Here is a 27,422-nt window from a genome sequence, read left to right as displayed (position 1 = left end):
TTAATACTATAACCCTATACTTATCCTTTTTAAATGCTAGTGAATTATATTTAATAGGCATTTCTACATGCTTTATACACATTAAAAGAATAGCAAGGGCATATATTTTTTCTAACTTGGGGGCATTTTCTTGATTTAAAAGCAAAACAACAAAACAAATAACTAGTCTATTTTCTAAACAATATACTAAAGTACTTCAAAATTATACGATTTTAGTGCTTTGTAGGAACTATAGATCACATTCTTTCCAAACATAAGTCAATCCTATTACTTTTCTAGTCCCCTGCCCAAAATTTTCCACTGGTGGCCCATCTGTGAGCAAAATCCAAAGTCCTTACGTTGACTACAAACCCCACGTTCTCCCTTGCTTCCCCATCCAGCCACACTGGTTTCCCTGTAGTCTCTCGTATACACCAGGCTCACTCCTGCCCTAGGGCCTTGTACTTACTATTTCTTCTGCCTGGAAAGCTGTTGTCCTAGGAAGCCACATGGCTCATTCTTTCATTTATTTCAATTCTTCATTCAAATACCATCTTCTCAGTGAAACCTTCTCGGACTGGCCCCATTTCAAAGAGCTATTCCAACACCTCTACCACCTGTGCTCACACATTATCTATCTGCTATGGACTGAATTGTTCCCCCTCTCCCATATTCTTACATTGAACCCCTAACCTCTAATGTTATGACAGTATTTAGAGATGGGGTTTTGGGAGGTAATTAAGTTTAGATGAGGTCATGAGGGGGGAGCCCTCATGAAGGGATTAACATGCCCTTACAAGAAAAGAAAGAGACATCAACACGCTATCTCCCCCCACGTAAGGACACAATGTTCTAGAAGGCAGCCATCTGCAAACCAAAAAGACCTTACCAGAAACCGAATCTGCAAGAAAATTATTGGATTTCTGGCCTTCAGAATTACGAAAAAATTAATTGCTGTTGCTTAAGCCAGAACCTTGATCTTGGTCTTCTAGCCCTCGGAACTGTGAAGAAATTAATTTCTGTTGCTTAAGCCACCCAATCTCTGGTTGTGGCAGCCCAAGCTAATACATTGTTCTTCTTGTATTTTCCTCATCAACAGTCATTACTAATATGAAATGTATCAGTAATTTATTCTATACATTATTAATTAATGCTATTTATTGTCTGTCTCCCTTTACTGCATAATAAGCTTCATTAGGGCAAGGTTTTTTGTCTATTATGTTCATAACATCTATGGTCTGACATAACATGTAATCAATAAATATTTGTTGAATGCACAAAATACAGATTTTAAAATAAATGTTGATATGCTATGGTAGAAAATAATACATTTCTTTGATGATATTCAAGGAAACCAATAAGAAATATATAATCTTTAATAAGCTAAATTTTTTTAGAAAATAAAAATTATCAAGATTTGGGTTCTCATAGAACCAAATCATCTTACTTTCCTGATTTTCCTGATCTTTTCTCCTCTTATAAATCTGATTTACCAGAAGCTCAATCTTTATCCTACTAATTAAATAGGGAAACTACCTTATACAGTTAACTCTGTCCAGCATCTTTTTCTCTGCTTACTTCCTAAGTGAACTCATCCATTCTGCTTCAACTATAACATTTTCAAGTAGCTCTGAAATCCTCATCTCTTGCCTAGATTTCTCTGTCCTATGGCGCGGTATTCCCAACTATCTTTGAGATGTGTATCACTTCAGGGTTACTGTCAGCAATGTCAAAGACAGAAGCTTTAGATAGAATATAACACTGCACTCACTTAAGTAAAAAACAAAACAAAACAAAAAAACAACAAAAAACAAAAAACCAACGACAACAAAAAGTAGTCTTTATTAGTAGTAGTCTATAGATTCACATAATTCTATATACTGCCTGAGGAACTGCTTTCTTTCATTACAGAAATTAGACTTACAATGTTAGGGAATTCCAATCTCTGAATTATGACTAAGTATTCTAATTAACAATATACTCTTGTACTATCAGTTTCACTTCAACCACTGAATTATTCCCAATATTGTAGTAGAGTTTTATTACTTTCAAATTGAATTTAATCACTTGGGGGGAAAATATAAGAAATTATATGAGGTTTTCAAATTAAGTTTCTAAACTAGGATAGTTTATTTTTAGAAGAAAAAAATCTCCCAGTGTTTTTCATCACTGGTTGCCAAATAACATTTGCTTCTCCAATCACTTTTCCTCATACTTACTAATCAATTCATTATTATTTTAAAGACTTCTCTAATGCATATTTCTTACAGACTTTAGGGCAGGCTTCAGATGAAAGTTGGCTAGAAGTCATTATTCACTTTACGCAAACCATATACTTTTAGAATTTCACTGAGCAAATATGCAAAGAAAAGAAATTCTGAAAGAAAACCATGTGGTTATTATGACTTTAGAGATAGGCTAAACCTCCCAAGGTGGTACAAGGTCCCGGGTCTCGGGGAGGACCAAGAAGATTCTCAGAGCCAATGACCTTCAGCACTCATAAATTACTAATGAAACACATACGATCCCAGTTCTATGTTGCCCTATTTTAAGATGAAGGATTATTATACATTATATCAAGTAAATTTCACTTATGTTTCTTTCTCAAAATTTTTTTCTTCACATTAGGAGTATAAACGAAGTATATTTAGAAAGGTCTGGCTATCCCCCAGTACTCATGAAAGGTACAAAGTATGCCCAAACTGTCAACAAATTCTCTCATTATTCCTTTCAAGATATATCCAAAATCTCACCACTTCTCTTTCTCTATTCCACCTCCATAACGTCTTACTAGGATTATTGCAAGAGCCTACTAGTCTCTCTGATTCTGCCCTTGCCCCACTACAGTCCACTCTCCACACAGGAGCCCCAGTGATCACTGTAAAACACAGGAGTCAGGTCAACTCTGCTGAAAACCCTCTACTAGCTTTCCCCCATCACTTGACATAAAAGTCAAGTCCTTACAGTGATTTAGATGACCTTCCATGGTCTGTTCCCCTTAAGTTTCAAACATTCTCCCACCTTTCCTTACTCCATTCAGCCCCAATGTCTTCCTTGCTATTCCATGAACACACCCAACATGCTCTCACTTTAGGTCCTGTGTACTTGCTGCTTCCACAGCTTAAAAGACTCCCTCCAAATATACATAAGATTGGCTCCCTGGCTTCTTTCCAGGTTCTATTCAGTGAGGCCCTTCTTAACACGAACAGAGACTAGCAGACTTTCTCCACTGCCCAGCCCTCTCTATTACCTTTGACATGCTTTATATTTCCCATCGTGCTTATCACCACTTGACATACCACACATACGTTTGTTTATTATTTGCATTACCTAAGTAAAATGCTAGCTCCAAGAAAGCAAAGCCTGTTTTGTTTTGTCCTTGCTCATTCCCAGCAATAGAACACAGAATAGGAGATTAGTAATGAGTATCAACAAATACTGATCACATAAATTAATGAATGAATCTTGGGATTGTTTCTTATCTTAAACTAGATGCAGGCTACTATTCCTTCAAATTGCATACCACTACATTTCAACTTTTCTTATGAGAGGTCATATTCCCTGTTGTATTAAGAATCAATCTGTACTTAGCATGAAAGTATCAAGAACCATATCTTACTTCTATTGTATCCCCTGTACCTACTAGCATCATTTCTTTCTTATAATATGTACTCAATATTTCTTAAGTTGAATTTGAAGTTATACTGAAAGATACTTTTATAATACACCTGGATCTGTTGTTATCCTTTAGCAAACAGCCCAATACCAATTCTTAAATTCTAAAGAATATTCCGCTTTTACAACCAACCAGCAAATTTAATGCAAGTGAAACAGAAAAGAGATGTAGCCTGGCTTAGAGATGTCTGACATGCATTCTGCATTGATGTGATAACTAAAGAACATATTTTGAATGATGTTAAGTCAAAAGATTTTCAGAAGATAGTAAAAACTACTTGAGGGAAAGCTGCTTCAACTTGATCCATTCAGGAGTTCTACCCAAAAACAAACAAACAAAAAAACCAAAACACTACACAGCACATACTTTACTCTACCTTTATAAACAAATAAATAACTAAAAAGAAACTAATACAACGAGATTTTTTTTTCTAAGAAAACAAATTCTAGCATCAATATCAAGATAACCAACTGACCTAAAAATTTTGTACAAGTCATTAATGGGTATTTTTAACAAGCTTTTTAACAAAGGTTAAATCACCAAGAAGATACTAAATTAGGATCAATATGTTGAAAAAAAAATATGCCTTGAGTTTTAGACTTTAGCCAAATCAGTTAAGTTTAAAAGGTATGATACTAAAAAGGTTAAACCATCCACCAACAAGAAAAGTCAACCCTACTCCAATTTATTCCCCAAGACTTGTGGACAAACAGGATTTTACTTTTCAGTCAAGTCTTTTGAAAACTGATAACCCATGATTACAGTAATCAAAATAATTGATAGGCTAGACTAGAATTCTCTTTTTCTAAACATAAGAAGTAACAACATTAAAAATAAGTGATACAGTAAAAATAAAGTCTTGCCTTATACAGTCTTAGCTCACCTGAGGTATGAGTCTATCCAAGTACTCAGCTCGATTTCCATGAGAAGGGTGTGTGGATAACCATTCTGGCAACTTGGGATGACCCTGGAGGCTATCTGCAAATTCCATCTGCTGCCAAAACACTGAACTGGCTCTGACGTCCACACAAGCCTAGAACAAGAATTAATGACAGAAAAAAATGAACTTAGTTATGAGAACATTTTTAAAAATTTATCTTTATGTCATTACATTTTAAAGACATTTTCTACCATTATTTGCAAATGATATATCTGATCAAGGACTGGTATCCAAAATATAAAAACTCAACATCCAAAAAACAAATAAACCAATTGAAAAAATGGGCAGAAGACATGAAGAGAGATTTTTCCAAAGAAGACATCCAGATAGCCAACAGAACATGAAAAGATGCCTATCGTCACTTATCATCAGGGAAATACAAGTCAAAACAACAAGATATCACTTCACACCTGTCAGAATGGCTAAAATCAAAAACATAAGAAACAGGTGTTGGTGAAGATGTGGAGAACAAGGAACACTGGTGCACTGTTAGTGGGACTGCAAACTGGTGTCACAGTGAGAAACAGTATGGAGACTCCTCAGAAAGTTACAAATAGAACTACTTTATGATCCAGCAATGCACCATTGGGTATTTACCCAAAAGATACAAGAGCATGAATTCGAAAGGATATTTGCACCCCTGTGTTTACAGCAGCATTATTTACAATAGCCAAAATATGGAAGCAGCTCATGTGTCCATCAATTGATGAATGGATAAAGATGTGGCATATATATACAAAGAAACATTATTCAGTCATGAAAAAGAATGAAATATTGCAATTTGCAATTACATGGATGGAACTTGAAGACATAATGCTAAGTGTAGTAAGTCAGTCAGAGGAAGATGAATACCATATGATTTCACTCATATGTGGAATTTAAGAAACAAAAAAGGGGCGCCTGGGTGGCTCAGTCAGTTAACTGTCCAACTCTTGATTTCAACTCAGGTCATGACCTCACAGTTTGTGGGTTCAAGCCCCAGGTCAAGCTCTGTGCTGACAGCGTGGAGCCTGCTTGGGATTCTCTCTCTGCCCGTCTCTCACTTGTGATCCCTCAAAATAAATAAACAAACACTGAAAAAAAAAAAAAAGAAACAAAACAAACAAGCAAAGGAAAAAACTTGACACAAAACAAGAAACCGATTCTTAATTATATAAGACACACTCATACTAGAGGGGAGAAAGTGGAGGGATGGGTTAAACAGGTGATGGGGATGAAGGAATGCACTTGTGATGAGCACCAGGTGTTGTATCAAAGTGTTGAATCACTGTATTATACACTTCAAACCAATATAACACTGTATGTAAACTGGAATTAAAAACTTAAAAAAAGCAAAAAAAAAGTAGCAAGAAACAAAGAAAAAGGCATAGGAATGAAAAAAAATTTTCTATCAGTATTTTAATAAAAGAATAATATACTCATTACTTTTTAAAAAGCTCATAAAATATAGTATTAGAGAAGCCCAGAAGAGAATGCCCACCCTCTCTCTCCATGTATAACATTGACAGTACACTCACTCCCAAAGATAACCCATTATTGTCAGTATGACATATATTAAGAACACGTATTGAGGGCAAAAATCTTCCACACAAATTAGTATTTTGTTTTCATAAAAGAAAGGTTTTAAAATCTAATCCATCATGCCAAGATGGCAGAACAACATGGAAGATTTTTTGCGTCTCTACTCCATGAAATGCAGCCAGATCAACACTAAACCATCTTGCACACCTAGAAAACTGACCTGAGGATTAACACAACAATTTGCACAACCTGAACCACAGAACTAGGCAGGTACACAGCACGGAGAGGTGAACCAGAGGAGAGAGAAGCCACAGAGGGCAGGGAGCTGTTTTTACTTGCAGAGAGAGGACAGAGATGGGGAGGGGGGGGGGAGAGAGTATGGGAAAAGCACCCCCCAGCAAAAGGAGCTGGAGAAAAAGTGGAAAAGTGGAAACAGCCACAGGGACTGAACAAAAAAGGGAGAAAGGAGAAAGTAGAGGGTTTAAATTCCATTAAGACTCTATATAAAGAGGGGGAGCACAGTCCGAAACTCTGCAGCTCGATACCTGGCAGTGTTCTGGTGGGAAGGATGAATCCCCAAGAGCAGAGACCAAGGTCCAAGGGGTCCATGGGACACATGGGGAGTGGCAGTTCCCCTGCTGGGGACATTTGGTAGAGGCTGTGCAGCCACCCCACAGGCAAAGGTACCAGCAGACGCCGAAGAACAACCACATTCACTGGTGTTGGAACAAGGATGTTAAGAGCGAAGCCTGAAGCCAGATGAGTGTTGTGATTTTCCATAAACCCTGAAACACTGCTGCTAAAAGATCATGCAAACATTTTCTGAGGCAGGCTGGCACCCAGGGACAGTCTCTGGGCATCAGCAGCAGCACAGTCTTGCAAACATTCCTGGGGGCGGTCCACACCCAGCCATTGCTCAGCGAGACCCTCCGCCAGAGGATCTGAGTGGGTCAAAGCCACAGTCCCTCAGAAGTGAGGTGTTGGGAAACACAGCCACATCTGAGATAAAACTCAGGATGGAGGTGCTACCTGGCAGCCTGACAGCTTAGTCACAGACAGTGTAGAAGTGGGGAGGGGACACAAGCCAGAGACTAAGGAGGGGTGCTTGACTGCCAGTTGTGGAGAGCACAGAGTTCTGATACTAGAGACTGGGTAGCAGGGTGACACCATTTTCACCCCTCCCATGCATGCACATACATGCCTAAACACACCACAGCAATCCACCCCAGTAAGCTAAGCAGCACCATCTAGTGGAGAACTGAGCCATTACACTAAACCCCGCCCAACTGGGCCAACAGTGCTCTTGACAAACACAAGACTCTCAACCTGCTTAGTTTACAGACTATAAACTGCTTTGTAGCTCGACTTCTACGGGAAACCAGTTGTATCATTCTTAATTCTCTTTGCTGGTCCTTTTATTCAATTTTTTTCTCTTTTCTCATTTTTGAATACAGAAAGAAAGACTTTATTTTTATTTTCCATTATTATTAAAAAGATTTTTCTTTCATTTTTTTCTACTATATTTTTTACTTTTTCATAAATTTTTAAAATTCTATTTTACTTTCATCATTTCATTTTATTTTATTGTATTCATTTTTCAAATTTTCAAACGTTTTCCTTTTTCCTTTCTTTTTCTTTTGTCTTTGTTATCTTTTCTTATCTTTCCCTTTTTTCTCTAATCTGTCCAGCTTCTTTCAACAACCAGACCAAAAGACACTGAGGATCTAGCATCCTTTATTTGATTTCTTTGAACGTTTTTAATTTTTTAATTTTAAGGGTTTTTTTTTTTTACTTTATTAATTCCTTTTTTTCCTTCAAAATGACAAAACAAAGGAATTTACCACAAAACAAAGAAAAGGAAGAAATGACAGCCAGGGACGTAATGAATACAGATACAAACAAGATGTCTGAACCAGAATTTAGAGTCACAATAATAAGAATACTAGCTAGGGTTGAGATAAGATTAGAATCCCTTTCTGCAGAGATAAAAGAAGTAAAGCTACTGAGGATGAAATAAAAAAGGCTATAAATGAGCTTCAATCTCAAATGGATACCACAGGGGCAAGGATGGATCAGGCAGAGCAGCAAATCAGCAATACAGAGGAAACTTACGGAGAAAAATGAGGCAGAAAAAAAGAGGGAGACTAAGGCAAAAGAGCATGATATAGAAATTAGAGAACTCAGTGACTCATGAAAAAGGATATCAGAATCATAGAGGTCCCAGAAAATGAGAAGAGGGGAAAAGGGGTAGAAAACTTATGTCAGCAAATCAAAGTGGAAAACTTATCCAACCAGGGGAAAGACACAGATATCAAAATCCAGGAAGAAAAGAGGACTCCCATTAGATTCAACAAAAACCGACCATCAACAAGGCATATCATAATCAAATTCACAAAATACTGAGGCAAGGAAAGAATCATGAAAGTAGCAAGGGAAAAAAAGTCCTTAACCTACAAGGGAAGACAGATCAGGTTTGCAGCAGACCTATCCACAGAAACTTGGCAGGCCAGAAAGGAGTGGCAGGATATATTCAATGTGCTGAATTGGAAAAATATTCAGCCAAGAATTCTTTATCCAGCAAGGCTGTCATTCAAAATAGAAGGAGAGATGAAAAGTTTCCTAGACAAACAAAAATTAAAGGAGTTTGTGACCACTAAACCAGCCCTGCAAGAAATTTTAAGGGGGGGCTCTCTGAGGGGAGAAAAGATGGAAAAAACAAAAACAACAAAACAAAAAAACCACAGTCCAAAAGCAAAACAGATTAGAAAAGACCAGAGAACACCACCAGAAACTCCAACTCTATAGGCAACATAATGGCAATAAATTCATACCTTTCAGTACTCACTCTAAACGTCAATGGACTAAATGCTCCAATCAAAAGACAAAGGGTAACGGAATGGATAAGAAAACAAGTTCCATCTATACGCTGTTTACAAGACACCCACTTTAGACTTAAAGGCAACTTCAGATTGAAAGTAAGGGGGTGGAGAACCATCTATCATGCTAATGGTCAACAAAAGACAGCCGTAGTACCCACACTTGTATCAGAAATCTAGATTTTAAAATAAAGACTGTAACAAGAGATGAAAAAGGGCATTATATCATAATTAAGGGGTCTATCCGCCAAGAAGACCCAACAATTGTAAACATTTATGCTCCAAATGTGGTGGCACCCAAATATATAAATCAATTAATCACAAACATAAATAAATCCGTTGATAATAATACCATAATAGTAGGGGACTTCAATACCCCACTTACAGAAATGGACAGATCATCTAAACAAAAAGTCAACAAGAAAACAATGGCTTTGAATGACACACAGGACCGGATGCACGTAACAGATATATTCAGAACATTTCATCCTAAAGCAGCAGAATACACATTCTTCGGCAGTGCACATGGAATATTCTCCAGAAGAGATCACATACTAGGACACAAATCAGCCCTCAACAAGTACAAAAAGATTGTGATCATACCGTGCATATTTTCAGACCACAATGCTATGAAACATGAAATCAACCAGAAGAAAAAATTTGGAAAGATAACAAATATTTGGAGACTAAAGACCATCCTACTAAAGAATGAATGGGCTAACCAAAAAGTTAAAGAGGAAATTAAAAAGTACACGGAAGCCAATGAAAATGATAACACCACAGCTAAAACCTCTGGGATACAGCTAAGGCAGTAATAAGAGGAAAGTATATAGCAATCCAGGCCTTCCTAAATAAGGAAGAAAGGTCTCAGATACACAACCGAGCCTTACACCTCAAAGAGCTGGGAAAAGAACAGCAAATAAAACCCAAAACCGGCAGAAGACAGGAAGTAATAAAGATTAGAGCAGAAATCAATACTATCGAAACCAAAAAAAAAACAAAAAAACAAAAAAACAAAAACAAAAACACCACAAATCAAAACAACAACAACAACAACAACAAAAAACATAACAGATCAATGAAACCAGGAGCTGGTTCTTTGAAAGAATTAAAAACACTGATAAACCCCTAGCCAGTGTGATCAAAAAAGAAAAAAGGACACAAATAAATACAATCAAGAATGAAAGAGGAGAGATCACAACAAACACAGCAGAAATACAAACAATAAGAATATATTATGAACAATTAGACATCAATAAAATGGGCAATCTGGAAGAAATGGACAAATTCCTAGAAACATATTAACTACCAAAACTGAAACAGGAGGAAATAGATAATTTGGACAGACCCATAACCAGTAATGAAATCAAATTAGTAATCAAAAATCTCCCAAAAAACAAGAGTCCAGGGCCAGATGGCTTTCCAGGGGAATGCTACCAAACATTTAAAGAAGAGTTATCACCTATTCTCTTGAAGGTTTTCCAAAAAATACAAATGGAAGGGAAACTTCCAAACTCTTTCTGTGAAGCCAGCATTACCTGGATTCTAAAAACAAAGACCCCACTAAAAAGGAGAACTACAAATGAATTTCTCTGATGAACATGGACGCAAAAATCCTCAACAAGACACTAGCCAACCATATCTAACAATACATTACAAGAATTATTCACCACAACTAAGTGGGATTTATACTTGGGATACAGGACTGGTTCAATATCTGCAAAACAATCAATGTGATACATCACATCGATTAAAGAAAGGACAAGAACCACAGGATCCTCTCAATAGATGCAGAGAAAGCATGTGACAAAATACAGCCTCCTTTCTTGATAAAAACACTCAAGAAAGTAGGGATAGAAGGAGCATACCTCAAGATCATAAAAGCCATATATGTAAGACCCAATGCTAATACCATCCTCAATGGGGAAAAACTGAGAGCTTTCCCCCTAAGGTCAGGAACAAGATAGGGATGTCTACTCTCGATTGTTATCCAACATAGTACTGGAAGTCTTAGCCTCAGCAATCAGACAACACAAAGGAATAAAAGGCATCCAAATCAGCCAGGAGGAAGTAAAACTTTCACTCTTCACAGATGACATGATACTCTATATGGAAAACCCAAAAGATTCCACCAAAAAACTGTTAGAACTGATCCATGAATTCAGCAAATTCGCAGGATATAAAATCAATGCACAGAAATCGGTTACATTCCTATACACCAATAATAAAGTCATAGAAAGAGAAATCAAGGAGCCAATCCCATACAATTGCACCAAAAATCATAAAATACCTAGGAATAAACCTAACCAAAGAGGTGAGAAATCTATATACTGAAAACTATAGAAAGCTTATGAAAGAAATTGAAGAAGACAAAAAAAAAAAATATTCCATGCTCCTAGATAGGAAGAACAAATACTGTTAAAATGTCAACATTACCCAAAGCAATCTACATATTCAATGCAATACCTATCAAAATAACACCAGCATTCTTCACAGAGCTAAAACAAAAGACCCTGAATAGCCAAAGCAATCTTGAATAAGAAAAACCAAGCTGGTGGCATCACAATCCCAGACGTCAAGATGTATTACAAAGCTGCAATCATCAAGAAAGTATGGTACTGGCACAAAAACAGACACTCAGATCAATGGAACAGAATAGAGAACCCAGAAGTGGACCCACAAACGTATGGCCAACTAATCTTTGACAAAGCAGGAAAGAATATCCAATGGAATAAAGACAGTCTCTTCAGCAAGTGGTGCTGGGAAAACTGGATAGCGACATGCAGAAAAATGAACCTGGACCACTTTCTTACACCATACACAAAAATAAACTCAAAATGGATGAAAGACCTAAACACAAGACAAGAAGCCATCAAAATCCTAGAGGGGAAAGCAGGAAAAACCTCTTTGACCTCGGCCACAGCAACTCTTTACTCAACATGTCTCCAGAGGCAAGGGAAACCAAAGCAAAAATGAATTATTGGGACCTCATCAAAATTAAAAGCTTCTGCACAGTGAAGGAAACAATCAGCAAAACTAAAAGGCAACTGATGGAATGGGAGAAGATATTTGCAAATGACCTATCAGATAAAGGGTTAGTATCCAAAATCTATAAGGCACTTATCAACCTCAACACCCAAAAAACTAACCCAGTGAAGAAATGGGCAAAAGACATGAATAGACACTTCTCCAAAGAAGACATCCAGATGGCCGACCGACACATGAAAAAATGCTCAACATCACTCATCATCAGGGAAATACAAATCAAAACCACATTGAGATACCACCCCACACCTGTAAGAATGCTAACATTAACAACTCAGGCAACGACAGATGTTGGTGAGGATGGGGAGAAAGAGGATCTCTTTTGCACTGCTGGTGGGAATGCAAACTGGTGCGGCTACTCTGGAAAAAAGTATGGAGGTTCCTCAAAAAACTAAAAATAGAACTACCTTACAACCCAGATATTGCACTCCTAGATATTTATCCAAGGGATACAGGTGTGTTGTTTCGAAGGGGGCACATGCACCCCAATGTTTATAGCAGCGCTATAGACAATAGCCAAAGTATGGAAAAAGTCCACATGTCCAACGACAGATGAATCAATAAAGATGTATGTATGTATGTATATGTACACATATGTATATGTATGTATATATATGTATGTATGTATATGTATACATATGTATGTATATATGTACATACAATATAGTATTACTCGGCAATCAAAAAGAATGAAATCTTGCCATTTGCAACTACGTGGATGTATCTCGAGTGTATTATGCTAAGCGAAATTAGTCAGAGAAAGACAAATATCATATGACTTCACTCCTATAGGACTTTAAAATACAAAACAGATAAACATAAGGGAAGGGAAGCAAAAATAATATAAAAACAGGGAGGGAGACAAAACATAAGAGACTCTTAAATATAGAGAACAAACAGAATTGCTGGAGGAGTTGAGGGAGGGGCTATGGGCTAAGGCTTAAGGAATGTACTCTTGAAATCATTGTTGCACCATGGGCTAACTAACTTGGATGTAAATTATAAAAAATAATAAATTATTAGATAAAAAACAAAAGAAAATAACAAGAATATGTTAATGCATATACAATATACAAATATGTAATTGCGAAATCAATAACATAAGGTGTGGTGGGGGGAGGAAAAGTAAAAGCATAGGGTTTTTGTATGTAACTCTTATCAGCTTAAAATAGACTATTTTAACTATAAAACATTTTATGTAAGTCCCACGTTAACCACAGAGTACCTATATAAGATACACAAAAGAAAAGGACAGGAATCAAAGAATATCAATACAAATATCAGCAAACCACAGTGACAAAAGGAGTAAAGAACTATTAAGACAAAGAGAAAACAATTAAAATAGCAATAGTAAGTTCTTTCCCTATCAGTAATAACTTTAAATGTAAATGCATGAAACTCCTCACTCAAAAAATAATGTCTGAGAGAATTAAAAAATAGATCTAACCAAATGCAGTCTAGCAGAGACTCATTTAAGATATAAGGACACAATGGAGATTCCTCAAAAAACTAAAAATAGAACTACCCTACAACCCAGCAATTGCACTACTAGGCATTTATCCATGGGATACAGGTGTGCTGTTTCAAAGGGATACATGCTCCCCCGTGTTTATAGCAGCACTATCAACAATAGCCAAAATATGGAAAGAGCCCAAATGTCCATCAATGGATGAATGGATAAAGAAGATGTGGAATATATATACAATGGAGTATTACTCGGCAATCAAAAAGAATGAAATCTTGCCATTTGCAATTGTGTGGATGGAAGTGGAGGGTATTATGCTAAGTAAAATTAGTCAGAGAAAGACAAAAATGATATGACTTCACTCATATGAGGACATTAAGAAACAAAACAGGTGGGAAGGGAAACAAAAATATAAAAACAGGGAAGAGGACAAAACAGAAGAGACTCATAAATATGGAGAACAAACTGAGGGTTACTAGAGGGGTTGTGGGAGGGGGGATGGGCTAATGGGTAAGGAATCTACTCCTGAAATCATTGTTGCACTCTATGCTAACTAATTTGGATATAAATTTTAAAAAATAAAAAATAAAATAAAAAGATACAAGGACACATACAGGTCTAAAGTGAAGGACTAGGAAAAAAATATACTATGCAATTAGTAACCAAAAGACAGTGGAGGTGGCTATATTTAAATCAGACAAAATAGACTTAAAAACAAAAATTGTCACAAGAGAAAAGGGCCATTATATAATGACAAAAGGATCAATAAACATGGACACTATAATAATTATAAATATATATGCACCCAACATCAGAGCATCTAAATAGATAAACATTGATAGAACTGAAGGGAGAAACAGACAGCAATACGATAGCAGTGGGAGAATGCTAGAAGCTACTTTAAGTAATGCACAGAACATTCAGATAGAAAAATCAAGATGGAAACAGTGGACTTTAACACTATCAACCAAATTGATCTAATACATACATACATTAACATAAGCAGATACTCATCTTCTCAAGCATACATGGAACATTCTTCAGGACAGATCACATGTTAGGTCACAAAGAGTATCTTTTCCAGCCACAATGAAATGAAAGTAGAATTCAACAGCTGAAGGAAAACTGAATATTCACAAATATGTGCAAATTAAATGACACACTCCTGAACAACCAATGGGTAAAATTAAAAATGAAAAGGTAAATTACAAAATATTTTTGCAACAAACAAAAACAAAAATACAGCATATTAAAACTTACACAATGCAGTAATAGGGGAGTTTATAGCAATAAACATCTACATTAAAAAAATCCCAAATAAACAACCCAACTTTATACCTCAAGGAACTGTAAAAAGAAGAAGAAAGTAAGTACAAAGTTAGCAGAAGGAAGTAAATAATAAAGATTATAGGAGAAATAAACAAAATAGAGAAAAGTAAAGCCAATAGAAAAAAAATCAATGAGTAACAGCTAACCTTTTGAAAAGATAACTGAATTAACAAACTTTTAGCTAGAACTAAAAAAAAAAAAAGACTCAAATAGTCAGAAATGAAAGAGGAGACATTACAACTAAAGTCACAGAAATAAACAAGATGCTAAGAGAAAACTACAGTTACATGCCCCCAAACTGCATAATCTAGAAGAAATGGATAAATCCTGGAAACATAAAACCTACTCAGACCAAATCATTAAGAAACAGAAAATCTAACCAAACCTAAAACAAGCAAGAAGATTCAATCATCTAACAGAAAAGAAACGTCCAGAACCAGGTGGGCTTCACAAATTAATTCTACCACACATCTAAAGAAGAACTGACACCAATCCTTGTCAAAATCATACATAAAAGTTGACAAGGAGGAAGCACTTCCAATCATTTTGCAAGGTCAGCAATATCTTGATACCAAAGCCAGACATTAAGAAATATTAAGAAAACTGCAGACCAAATGTCCTGATAAACACAGATGCAAAACCCCTCAATAAAATACTAGCAAACCGAACTCAAGAGCTTACTGAAAGAACTGTAGAACAGGGGGAGTGAGGAGAAATAGCAGAGTAGGAGGATCCTAAGATTATCTCCTCCCATGGATGTATCAAGGCAAGAACTACATGCTGGGCAACTCACAGTGTAAATGACCTGAAGACTGACAGAACAGATCTTCCACAACTGAAGACATAAAGGGAAGGTCACAACAAGAAGGGTAGGAGGGGCACAGACACAGTAGGGAACCAAACTTATGGCATAGCAATCAGTAAAGAGAAGAAATAGTAACAGGTGTGGAAGAGGTAGGGGATCAGGCCCAACATTTGGCACTTCCAACCCTGAGGACCTGAACCAAGAAGGCAAATCCCCATAACACGTGGCTTTGAAAATCAAAGGGGCTAAATTCCAGGGGAGCCAGAAGGCAATAGGGAACCAAGTCTCTGTGCTTAAAAAGCCAGGGCCCTGTATTACTCAGTCAGAGACCCAGCACAGAAGCACCAATTTGAAAAGCATCTGTGTTCTACATGAAGGTGATTTAGTGTCTAATTTTAGGATATATGCCAGAGCGGTAGGAATCTGCAGATTTCTCTGGGAACAGAAGTGATGACAGGCTCCATTCTTCTTGTCCTCCTTTAGCCTCATTGGTTGGATGCTGTGGGAGCCAGTTCTGACACTCTCCATCACTGTGCTGGCACCATCTGCCCCATTTCAGCATTCCTCTACAAACCTACCCCAGCAGGCACTCCAAAGCAGCAACCGCCCTGCCACACATGGTAAGCAGCCAGGCCAGGAGCAGTGCCCCTTTGAAGTGACTGCTGTCCAGGAGAGGGGAGCAATAAATCCCACCCCCTAGCATGGCTATAGTACCTACAGTCAGGTTTCTCAGCCAGGTGACAAGCCCTGCCCACCAGTGCACCTACAGCAGTCATAGGAGGTCATCACAGACAACGAGGCTGAGGGCTGGCCCCATCTACCAACATACCCAAAGTGACTGCCACCAATCCTCAGCCAGCTGCACGAGGGGCAAGCCATGTCAACCAGCGTGCCCACAGTAGTTTCAGCCACTTGCCGTTGATGGGAAGGCTAAAGGCCAGCTCCGGCCACCAACACACCCTCAGTACTCACAACCAAGCCACAACAGGAAAATGCATTCAAGCCCACACAGGGAATACCCCTAGAGCACCTGGTTCTGGTGACCAGGAGGGACTGTGCTACTGGGCACTACATGACACCTTTGACATAGGCCACTACTTTCAAGACCAAGAGACATATCTGACCTAATACACAGGAACAAACAGAGAGAGTTAGACAAAACGAGAAGACAGAGGACTGTGTTCCAAACAAAAGAACAAGACAAACCCTAGGAAAAGAACTAAATGAAATGGAGGTAAGTAATCTATCTGATGAAGAGTTCAATGTAATGTTCATATTCACCAGACTTGAGAGAAAAGTGGATAAACTTCAGTGAGAGCTTCAATAAAGAAATAGAAAATATAAAAAAGAGCCAGTCAGTGCTGACCATACAATAACTGAAATGTAAAATACACTAGAGGGAATCAAAAGCAGATTAGAGAATTCAGAAGAACAGATCAGCAATCTAGAAGACTGGGTAATGAAGAGCAACGAAACTGAACAACAAAAACAAAGAAATAAACAAAAAAAATAGAAAAAATAATTTAAAAATGAAATTACGACACAAAAATAGGCATATAGATCAATGGAACAGAAATAGGCATATAGATCAATGGTATAGAAAGCCCAGAAATAAACCCATACTTATACGGTAAATTAATCTATGACAAAGGAGGAGAAATTATACAATGGGGAAAAGGCAGTCTCTTCAATAAATGGTGCTGAGAAAACTGGACAGGTACGTAGAAAAGAATGAAACTAGACCACTTTCTAAAACCATACACAAAAATAAAATGGATTAAAGACCTAAACGTGAGACCTGAAAACATAAAAATCCTAGAAGAGAACACAGGCAGTAATTTCTTTAACATTGGCCATAGAAATATTTTTCTAGATAGGTCTCCTAAACCAAGAGAAACAAAAGCGAAAATAAACTCTTAGGACTACAGTAAAATAGAGAGCTTTTGTACAGAGAAGAAAACCATCAACAAAACAAAAAGTCAACCTACTGAATGGGAAAAGATATTTGCAAATGATATATCTGATAAAGGGTTACTATCCAGAATACACAAAGAACTTCTTAAATACCTCCACACCAAAAACAAAACAAAACAAACAAACAAACCCCTTAAATAACCCAATTAAAAAACAGGCAGAAGACCTGAATAGATCTTTGTCCAAAGGCATACAAATGGTCAAAAGACACATGAAAAAGTGCTAACATCACTAATTATCAGGAAAATGCAAATCAAAACCAAAATGAGATATCACCTTACACCTATAAGTAAAGCTAAAATCACAAATCAAGAAATAACAAGCATTGGTGAGGACATGGAGTAAAAGCAACCCTCACACACTATTGGTGGGAATGCAAACTGTTGCAGCCACTGTGAAAAACAGTATAAAAGTTTCTCAAAAAATTAAAAACAGAAAAACCATATGATCTAATAATTCTATTACTGGCTATTTATGCAAAGAAAACACAACATTAATTTGAAAAGATACATGCACCCCAGTGTTTGCTGCAGCGTTATTTACAATGAACAAGATATAAAAGCAGCCCAAATGTTCATTGATAGATGAATGGACAAAGAAGATGCGATATATATACACACATACATACAATGCAATTATTACACAGCCATAAAAAAGGATAAGATTTTGCTATTTGTGACAACATGTAGAGAACCAGAGTGAAAAAAATTGCTAAGTGAAAAAAGTCAGATTGAGAAAGAGAAAAAGCATATAATTTCATTTAATGTGGAATCTAAAAACAAATGAATAAAATAAACAAAAAGCAGAATCAGATCTATAACTACAGTGAACAAACTGATGGTTGATGGAGAAAAGAGGGTGGGGGAATGAACAAAATGGGTGAAGGAGAATGGGAGATATAAGCTTCCAGTTATGCAATAAATAAGTCACAGGAATAAAAGCCACAGCACAGGAAATATAATCAATGCTACTGAAACGTATTGTATGACAGATGGTAGCTACACTTGTGGTGAGTATGGCATAACATATAGACATATCGAATTGCTATGTTGTACACCTAAAACTAATATAACATTATGCATCAACTGTACTCAACTTAAAATTTTTAAAAATAAAAAATAAACAGAAAATTTTATAACAAGGATATAGGTTAAGGGACCTCTGGGACAACATTAAGCACATTAACATTTGCATTATAGGCGTCCCAGAAGGAGGATAGAGAGAAAGAGGCAGAACATTTATTTGAAGAAATAATAGCTGAAAACATCTCTAAGCTAGAGAAGGAAACTGACATCCAGTTATAGGAAACTAAGAGAGCTCCAAACAAGATGAACACAAGGGGGTCCACACCAAGACAAATAATAATTAAAATGGCAAAAATTAAAGATAAAGAGAGAATCTTAAAAGCAGTAAGAGAAGAGCAAACAGTTATGTGCAAGGCTATGAACTGATTATTCAGGGGACATTAACACCCAACTTACATCAATGGATAGATCATCCAGACAGAAAATCAATAAAGAAACAGTGACTCTAATGACACCTTAGACCAGATGGACCTAACAGATATATACAGAACATTCCATCCCAAAACAGCTGAATACACATTCTTTTAGGTGCACATGGAACATTCTCCAACATAGATCACATGTTATATTACAATATACACCTCAATAAATTTAAGAAGATTGAAATTAAGAATCTTCCCAACCACAACAGTATGAAATTATAAATTACAAGAAAAATACTAAAAAAAAAAAAAAACAACGGAGGCTAAATAACATACTACAATACAACCAATGGGTCAGTGAGGAAACTAAAGAGAAAATTTAAAAATATCTGAAGACAAATGAAAATGAAAATAAAATAGTTCAATATCTTTGGGTGACAGCAAAATCAGTTCTAAGAAGTTTATAGCGATACGAGCCTACGTCAAGAAACGAGAAAAACAGCAAATAAATAATCCAAATTTACATCTAAAGAGACTACAAAAAGAACCAAGCAAGCCCAAAGTTAGTATAAGAAAGGAAATAATAAAGATCGCAGCAGATATAAATGGAATCTAGGAGCTGGTTCTTTGAAAAGATAAAATCGGAAATCCTTTAGCCAGAATAATAATAAAAAAAAAAAAAGGAAACAGCGTCAAATAAATGAAATCAAAATGAAAGAAGTTAAAACCAACACCACAGAAATACCAAGGATTATAAGAGACCACTATGGAAAATTACATGCCAACCAATTAAACAACGTAGGAGATGACAAGAAACTATACACAGAAGACCCTAAAGGTTCTACCAAAAAACTACTAGGACTAATAAACAAACTCATAGGGGCGCCTGGGTGGCTCAGTCGGTTGGGCGGCCAACTTCTGCTCAGGTCATGATCTCGCGGTCGGTGAGTTCGAGCCCCGAGTCGGGCTCTGTGCTGACAGCTCAGAGCCTGGAGCCTGTTTCAGATTCTGTGTCTCCCTCTCTCTGACCCTCCCCCGTTCATCCTCTGTCTCTCTCTGTCTCAAAAATAAATAAACGTTAATAAAAAAATTTTAAAAAATAAAATAAAATAAATTTTAAAAAAAACAAACTCATATAAAGTTGCAAGATACAAAATTAATATACAGAAATCTATTGCCTTCATATACACTACTAACGAAACAGCAGAAAGAGAAATTAAGAAGACAATCCCCTTCACAACTGCATTAAAAAGAATAAAATAACTAGCATTAAATTTAACCAAAGAGGAGAATGACCTGTACTCTGAAAATGGTAAGAAATTGATTAAAGGAAATAAAGACAACACAAATAAAAGGAAAGATAGTCCATGCTCATAGACTGGAGTAATTAGTATTGTTAAAATGCCCATAACTACCCAAAGCAATCTACAGATTCAATACAATCCCTGTCAAAATACCATTTCTCACAGAACTACAACAAATAATCCAAAAATTTGTATGGAACCACTTCAGACAAGAAAGTTAGCTGAAGCAATCTTGAGAAAGAACAAAGCTGGAAGTATTACAATCCCAGATTTCAAACTATAGTACAAAACTATAGTAATCAAACAGTATGGTAATGACACAAGAGTAGACACAGAAATCAATGACCCAGAACAGCGAGCCCAGAAATAAACCCATACTTACATGGTCAATTAATCTATAACAAAGGAGGCAAGAATACAGAGTGGGGAAAAGAGAGTCTCTTCAACGAATGATGCTGAGAAAACTGGACTGCTACTTGGGAAAGAATGAAACTGTACTACTATATTACTACATATCCAAAAAGGAACTCAAAATGGATTAAAACCTAAATATAAGACTTGAATTGATAAAACTCCTACAAGAAAACACAGACAGTAATCTCCTGAACATCAACCTTAGGAATACTTTTCTGGGTATGTCTCCTTCAAGGAAAACAAAAGCAAAAAAAAACTGAGATGACCTCAAACTGTAAATGGTATAGGAAACCATCAACAAAATAAAAAGGTAACCTACTGAATGAAGAAGATATTTTCAAACGATACAACTGATAAGTGGATAATATCCAAAATAAAAAAACTCATACAATGCAATACCAAAAAAAATATCCAATCAAAAAATGAGCAGAGAACCTGAATAGGTATTTTTCCAAAGAAGGCATGCAAATGGTCAACAGACACATGAAAAGATGTTCAACATCACTAATCATCAGGGAAATGTAAATCAAAACCACTATGAGATATCACCTCACACCAGTCAGATGGGTAGTATCAAAAAGGTAAGAAACAACAGGTGTTGGGAAAGATGTGAGGAAAAGGAAACCCTTCTGCATTGTTGGTGGGAATGCAAACTGGTGCAGCCACTGTGGAAAACAGTATGGAGTTTCCTCAAAAAATTAAAAACAGAAATACCATATGACACAGAAATTTCACTTCTGGAGATTTACTCAGAAAAGAAAAAATGAGGGGCGCCTGGGTGGCTCAGTCGGTTGAGCGGCTGACTTCGGCTCAGGTCATGATCTCACGGTCCGTGAGTTCGAGCCCCGCGTCGGGCTCTGTGCTGACAGCTCGGAGCCTGGAGCCTGTTTCAGATTCTGTGTCTCCTCTCTCTGACCCTCCCCCATTCATGCTCTGTCTCTCTCTGTCCCAAAAATAAATAAAAAAAAAACTTAAAAAAAAAAAAGAAAAGAAAAAATGAAAACACTAATTCACAACAGACAAGATATGGAAACAACCTAAATGTCCATTAATAAATGAATAAAGAAGATGTGGTATATATATATACAGTGGAATATTACTCAACAATTAAAAAAAATGAAATCTTGCCACTCATGGCAACATGGATGGACTCAGAGGTTATTATGCTAAGCGAAATAAGTCAGAGAGAGAATCACAAATACCATGATTTTACTTAATATGGAATCTACAAAACAAAACAGATGAACAAGCAACAACAAAAAACCAGAAACAGACTCACAGAACTCATTGCCAGTGGGGGGGGGGGGGGGGGGGGGGTGGTAAAGGAATAGGAGAAATAGGTAAATAGGTATAAAATTCCAGTTATAAAATAAATAAGTCACAGGGATGAAAAGTACAGCATAGGGAATATAGTTAATAAGATTGTAATAACTTTGTATGGTGACAGACTGTAATTACACGTATCATGGTGAGCACTGTGTAATGTATCTAATTGTTGAATCACTATGATGTATCCTTGAAATTAATATGTCAAGTATACTTTAATTTTTTTTAATTTTAAAAATAAATTGTACTAGCCTGAAAAAAAAATCATACACTATGACCAAGTAAGATTTATTTTTGGGATACAAAGATGATTCAACATACAAAAATCAATTAATGTAATATACTACATTAACAAAATGAAGGATAAAAATTACATGATAATGTCAACAGATGCAGAAAAAGTATCTGACAAACTTCAACACCCTTGCATTAAAAAAAAAAAGTCAACAAACTAGGAATAGAAGGCAATTACTTTAACATAATAAAAGTCATATATGAAGAAACCCCAGCAACCATCATATTCAATGGTGAAAAATTGAAAGCTTTCCCTCCAAGATCAAGAACACTCTTGGGGCACCTGAGTGGCTTAGTCAGTTGGGTGTCCAACCCTTGATTTCAACTTAGGTCATGATCTCACAGTTTGTGGGTTTGAAACCCACATCGGGCTCTCCACTGACAGTGTGGAACCTGCTTGGGTTCTCTCTCTCTCCCCCTCTCTCTTTGCCCCTTCCCCACTCAAGCTCTCTCTCAAAATAAATAAATAAACATTTAAAAATTTTTTTAAAATTCTTGTTACTTATATTCAACATAGTACCAGAACTCCTGGCAAGAGCAATTATGCAGAAAGAAAAATAAAAAAAGGTATACAAATCAGAAAAAAAGAAGTTACCTGTTTGCAGATGGCATGATCTTCTATGTCGAAAACACTAAAGATGCCACAAAAGAAAACTGCTAGAATAAGTGAATTCACCAAATTACAAAAATCAACATATAAAATTCAGTTGTGTTTCTATATACTAACAACAAACTGTCTGAAAAGAAAATTAAGAAATAATCCTGTGGCACCTGCGTGGCTCAGTCGGTTAAGCATCCAACTCTTGATTTCAGCTCAGGTTATGATCTCATGGTTTGTGAGATTGAGTCCCATGTCAGGCTCTACGCTGACAACACGGAACCTGCTTGGGATTCTCTCTCTCTCTGCCCTGCCCTGCTTGCTCTCTCTCAAAATAAATAAATAAATTAAAAAAAAAAAAAAAAAAGAATCCCACTTAGCATCAAAAACAATAAAATACTTAAGAATAAATTTAACTAAGAAGGTCCAAGACTTGTATACTAAAAACCACAAAACATTAATCAAAGTAATAAAGAAGATACAAATAAATAGAAAGATACCTGTGTTCATGGATTGGAAGACAATGTTAAAATGCCCATGATATCCAAAGCCATCTACAGATTCAATATGATGTCTATCAAAATATCGATGGCTTTTTTTATAGGAATAGAAAAAACAATCCTAGGGGTGCCTGGGTGGCTCAGTCAGTTGAATGTCTGACTCTTGATTTTGGCTGAGGTTATGATCCCACAGTCATGGGACAGAATTCCAAGCCCTGTGTCGGGCTCTGCTTAAATATTCTCTCTCTCTCCCTCCCTCCCTCCCTCTACCCTGCTTGTGCTCCCTCTCTCTAAAACAGAATAGAATACGGCAATCCCAAAATTCACACAAAACCACAAAAGACCCCAAAAAGGCAAAAAAATCTTAAGAAGAAAGGCGGAGGCATCATACTTCCTAATTTCAAGATGTACTACAAAGCTACAATAATTAAAACAATACTGTCATAAAGACAGACATACACACCAAATGAACAGAAAGAAAGTTCAGAAATAAACTCATGTAGTCAAGTGATCTTTGACAAAAGTGCCAAAAATATACAATGGGAAAAGTATAGTATCTTTATCAGATGGCATTGGGAAAACTGGATATCCACATGTAAAACAATTAAATTGGACCCTCACTTTACACCACAAAAATAAAATCAAAATTAATTAAAACCTTAAACACAAAATTTGAAACTTGTGAAACTCCTCAAAGAAAACATAGGAGGAAAAGCTTCATGATATTGATCTTGGCAATGATTTATTGGATAAGACACCCAAAGCACAAGCAACAAAAGCAAAAACTGACACATGGGACCACATAAAACTAAAAAGTTTCCGCACAGTAAAAGAAATAATTAACAGAATGAAAAGACAACCTACAGAATGAGAAAAAATATTTGCAGACCATACAGTTGATAAGGGGTTAATATTTAAATACAAGGAACTCCTACAACTCAATAGTAAAAAAACAAATAACAGTATTAAAATTGGGCAAAACACCAGAATGGACATTTCTTCAAAAACAACATACAAATGGCCAATAGGTATACTTAAAAATGCTTAATATCACTAGCCATCAGGGTAATGCAAATCAAAACCATAATGAGAGATCACCACATCTGTCAGGATGATTATGATTAAAAACATAAAAAGCGTAAGTGTTGGTGAGAACACAGAGAAAGTAGAACCCTAGTACACTGTCAGTGAGAATGTAAAATAGTGCAGCCACTACAGAAAACAGTATTTAGGTTCCTAAAAACAAAAATTAAAAGAACTATTATATGATCTAGGAATCCCACTTATGGGTATTTATATGAAAGAAATGAGTGTGGAAGGTGGAGCCTGCTTGGGATTCTCTTTCTCTCGCTCTCTCTCTCTCCCGCCCCCCTCCACTCCTCCCCCACTCGTGTGCTCTCTCTCTCTCCCAAAAAAAAAGTTTTTTTTTAATTTAAAAAGAAGGAAATCCTACCATATGCAACAACATGGATGAACCTTAAGTACATTACACTAAGTGAAATACACCTACTCACAAAAGGACAAATACTGCATGATTCCACTTAGGTGAGGCATTTAAATAGTCAACCTCACAGAAGCAGAGGGTAGATTGTGGTCACCACGGGCAAGAGACAGGAAGAAATGGGATGTTGCTATTCAAAAGGTAGAAAGTTTCAGTTATGCAAGATGAATAAATTCTAGAGATATGCTGTACAACATTGAGTCTATAGTTACCAGTACTATGCTATACACTTAAAAATCTGTTAAGAGGCTGCACTGTTGGTGGGAATGCAAATTGGTGCAGCCGCTCTGGAAAGCAGTGTGGAGGTTCCTCAGAAAATTAAAAATAGACCTACCCTATGACCCAGCAATAGCACTGCTAGGAATTTATCCAAGGGATACAGGAGTACTGATGCACAGGGGCACTTGTACCCCAATGTTTATAGCAGCACTCTCAACAATAGCCAAATTATGGAAAGAGCCTAAATGTCCAACAACTGATGAATGGATAAAGATATTGTGGTTTATATACACAGTGGAGTACTACGTGGCAATGAGAAGGAATGAAATATGGCCTTTTGTAGCAACGTGGATGGAACTGGAGAGTGTGATGCTAAGTGAAATAAGCCATACAGAGAAAGACAGATACCATATGGTTTCACTCTTATGTGGATCCTGAGAAACTTAACAGAAACCCATGGGGGAGGGGAAGGAAAAAAAAAAAAAAAGTGGTTGGAGTGGGAGGGAGCCAAAGCATAAGAGACTGTTAAAAACTGAGAACAAACTGAGGGTTGATGGGGGGTGGGAGGGAGGGGAGGTTGGGTGATGGGTATGGAGGAGGGCACCTTTTGGGATGAGCACTGGGTGTTGTATGGAAACCAATTTGACAATAAATTTCATATATTAAAAAAAAAAATCTGTTAAGAGGGTAGATCTGAGGTTAAATGTTCTCGCCACAAGAAAAAAAGAGAAAAAGTGACAATCATAGATCGAAACAAATATTTTAAAAATATTCAGCCCATCACAAATCTAATTCACTTGCCTCAATAAAAACTATGACAAAGTAAGGAACCTGTGTTTACCAAGTGTCTGGAAGTATATTAAGAAAGATGGGATAATTTCTAGACTAGTAAAACTCTTAAAACCAGTAATGGTCACAGTTGACCAGGGAAATAAGAAAATACTTCAGTGAAATATATAAAATATTTCAGTGAAATATATTAGTCCTGGAATAATTTTTGAGGCATTATACTGGCATAATGAGAAGAGTACAGGTTTTAGAAACAGAAAGACCGGGTTCAAAATATCACTTATTTATGGGGCACCTGGGTGGCTCAGTCGGTTGAACGTCCAACTTTGGCTCAGGTCATGATTTCACGGTCTGTGAGTTCTAGCCTTGCATCAGGCTCTCTGCTGTCAGCGCAGAGCCCACTTCAGATCCTCTGACTCCCTCTCTCTTCCCCTCCCCTGGCTGCACATGCACATGTGCTCGCTCGCTCTCTCTCTCTCTCTCTCAAAAATAAACACTTTTAAAACAAGCACTTATTTATTTTGACTAATAATAACTTACATGGCACTATATGCCAAGTACTGTTCTAAGCATATAACAAATATTAACTCACTGAATCATCATAACAAATTTATGAGGTAAGTACTATTACACTCATTTTACAGATCAGATGAAGAAACCAAGGCCCACAGAGGTCAAACAATTTGCTGAAAGTAACATAACACAAGTAGACTGGTTAAAAAGTTTGTGACCTTGGACCAATAACTTAGTCTCCAGGTGTCTCAGATACATCTGTAAAAATGAAATTAAAGCAGTGGATCATTAGGATTAAATGTGATAACTTTTGTAAAATATTTAGCCCAGAGCCCAGAACCCAGAACACAGTGGGTACTATTTCTACTCTTACTTTCCCCTGGTGAGCAACTAATATTGCAGGATGTTAGGTTTGGTCATAAGTGATGGTATTACAAATTTATAACTAAACAAGGATTTAGTTTAATTCAGCCTATAATACCAATATGCACGAATATGCATTAAGGGACATATTAATTGACAACAAATTTGTTACTATTCAATTAGAAACTCAGTGGGATATGATATTCATAAGAGTACAATAGTACTCTATTCTTACATTTGAACATTTCCCAATGTTCAATGCCAGAAAAAATGTATAAATAAACCTAGACCTAGTATATCCTACCTGTAGCCAAAGCTTTCATTAGAAATGTGATGATGAAAGTGTCTCTAAAATTTGCTCTCTATTCACCTAGACTCTGCAATAAAACTCTTGCCAGCCATAATCCTAAGAAGTGAAGTCTGACATTAGCAGTTCTGAGTCATTTTTCAGAATGCCATTAACACCATACACTTGTCCCAGTCCCTCTGGCATCCTCATCCGTATTTCACACAGACACGTGGTAGGTAAAACAGTCATGTGAGA

The 27,422-nt window shown here is 36.6% G+C and overlaps 1 protein-coding gene across 4 annotated transcripts in view; it reads right to left on the bottom strand.

Annotated features, from left to right (window-relative positions):
• OMA1 (OMA1 zinc metallopeptidase) overlaps positions 1–27,422 on the bottom strand; it is an 81,206-nt gene that overhangs the window by 16,062 nt on the left and 37,722 nt on the right. For all 4 annotated transcript variants that reach the window (XM_019449120.2, XM_019449117.2, XM_019449119.2 and 1 more), the window contains exon 8: positions 4,539–4,688. In XM_019449120.2, the coding sequence (XP_019304665.2) occupies positions 4,539–4,688 (150 nt within the window). The remainder of the gene's footprint in view (positions 1–4,538; positions 4,689–27,422) is intronic.

Source organism: Panthera pardus, unplaced genomic scaffold (genome assembly GCF_024362965.1).
Source record: "Panthera pardus isolate Hobbes unplaced genomic scaffold, ASM2436296v1 HiC_scaffold_11, whole genome shotgun sequence".
Taxonomy (NCBI): domain Eukaryota; kingdom Metazoa; phylum Chordata; class Mammalia; order Carnivora; family Felidae; genus Panthera; species Panthera pardus.
The sequence above is the reverse complement of the archived record's forward strand: the minus strand, read 5'-3'. Positions and strand labels throughout refer to the sequence as shown.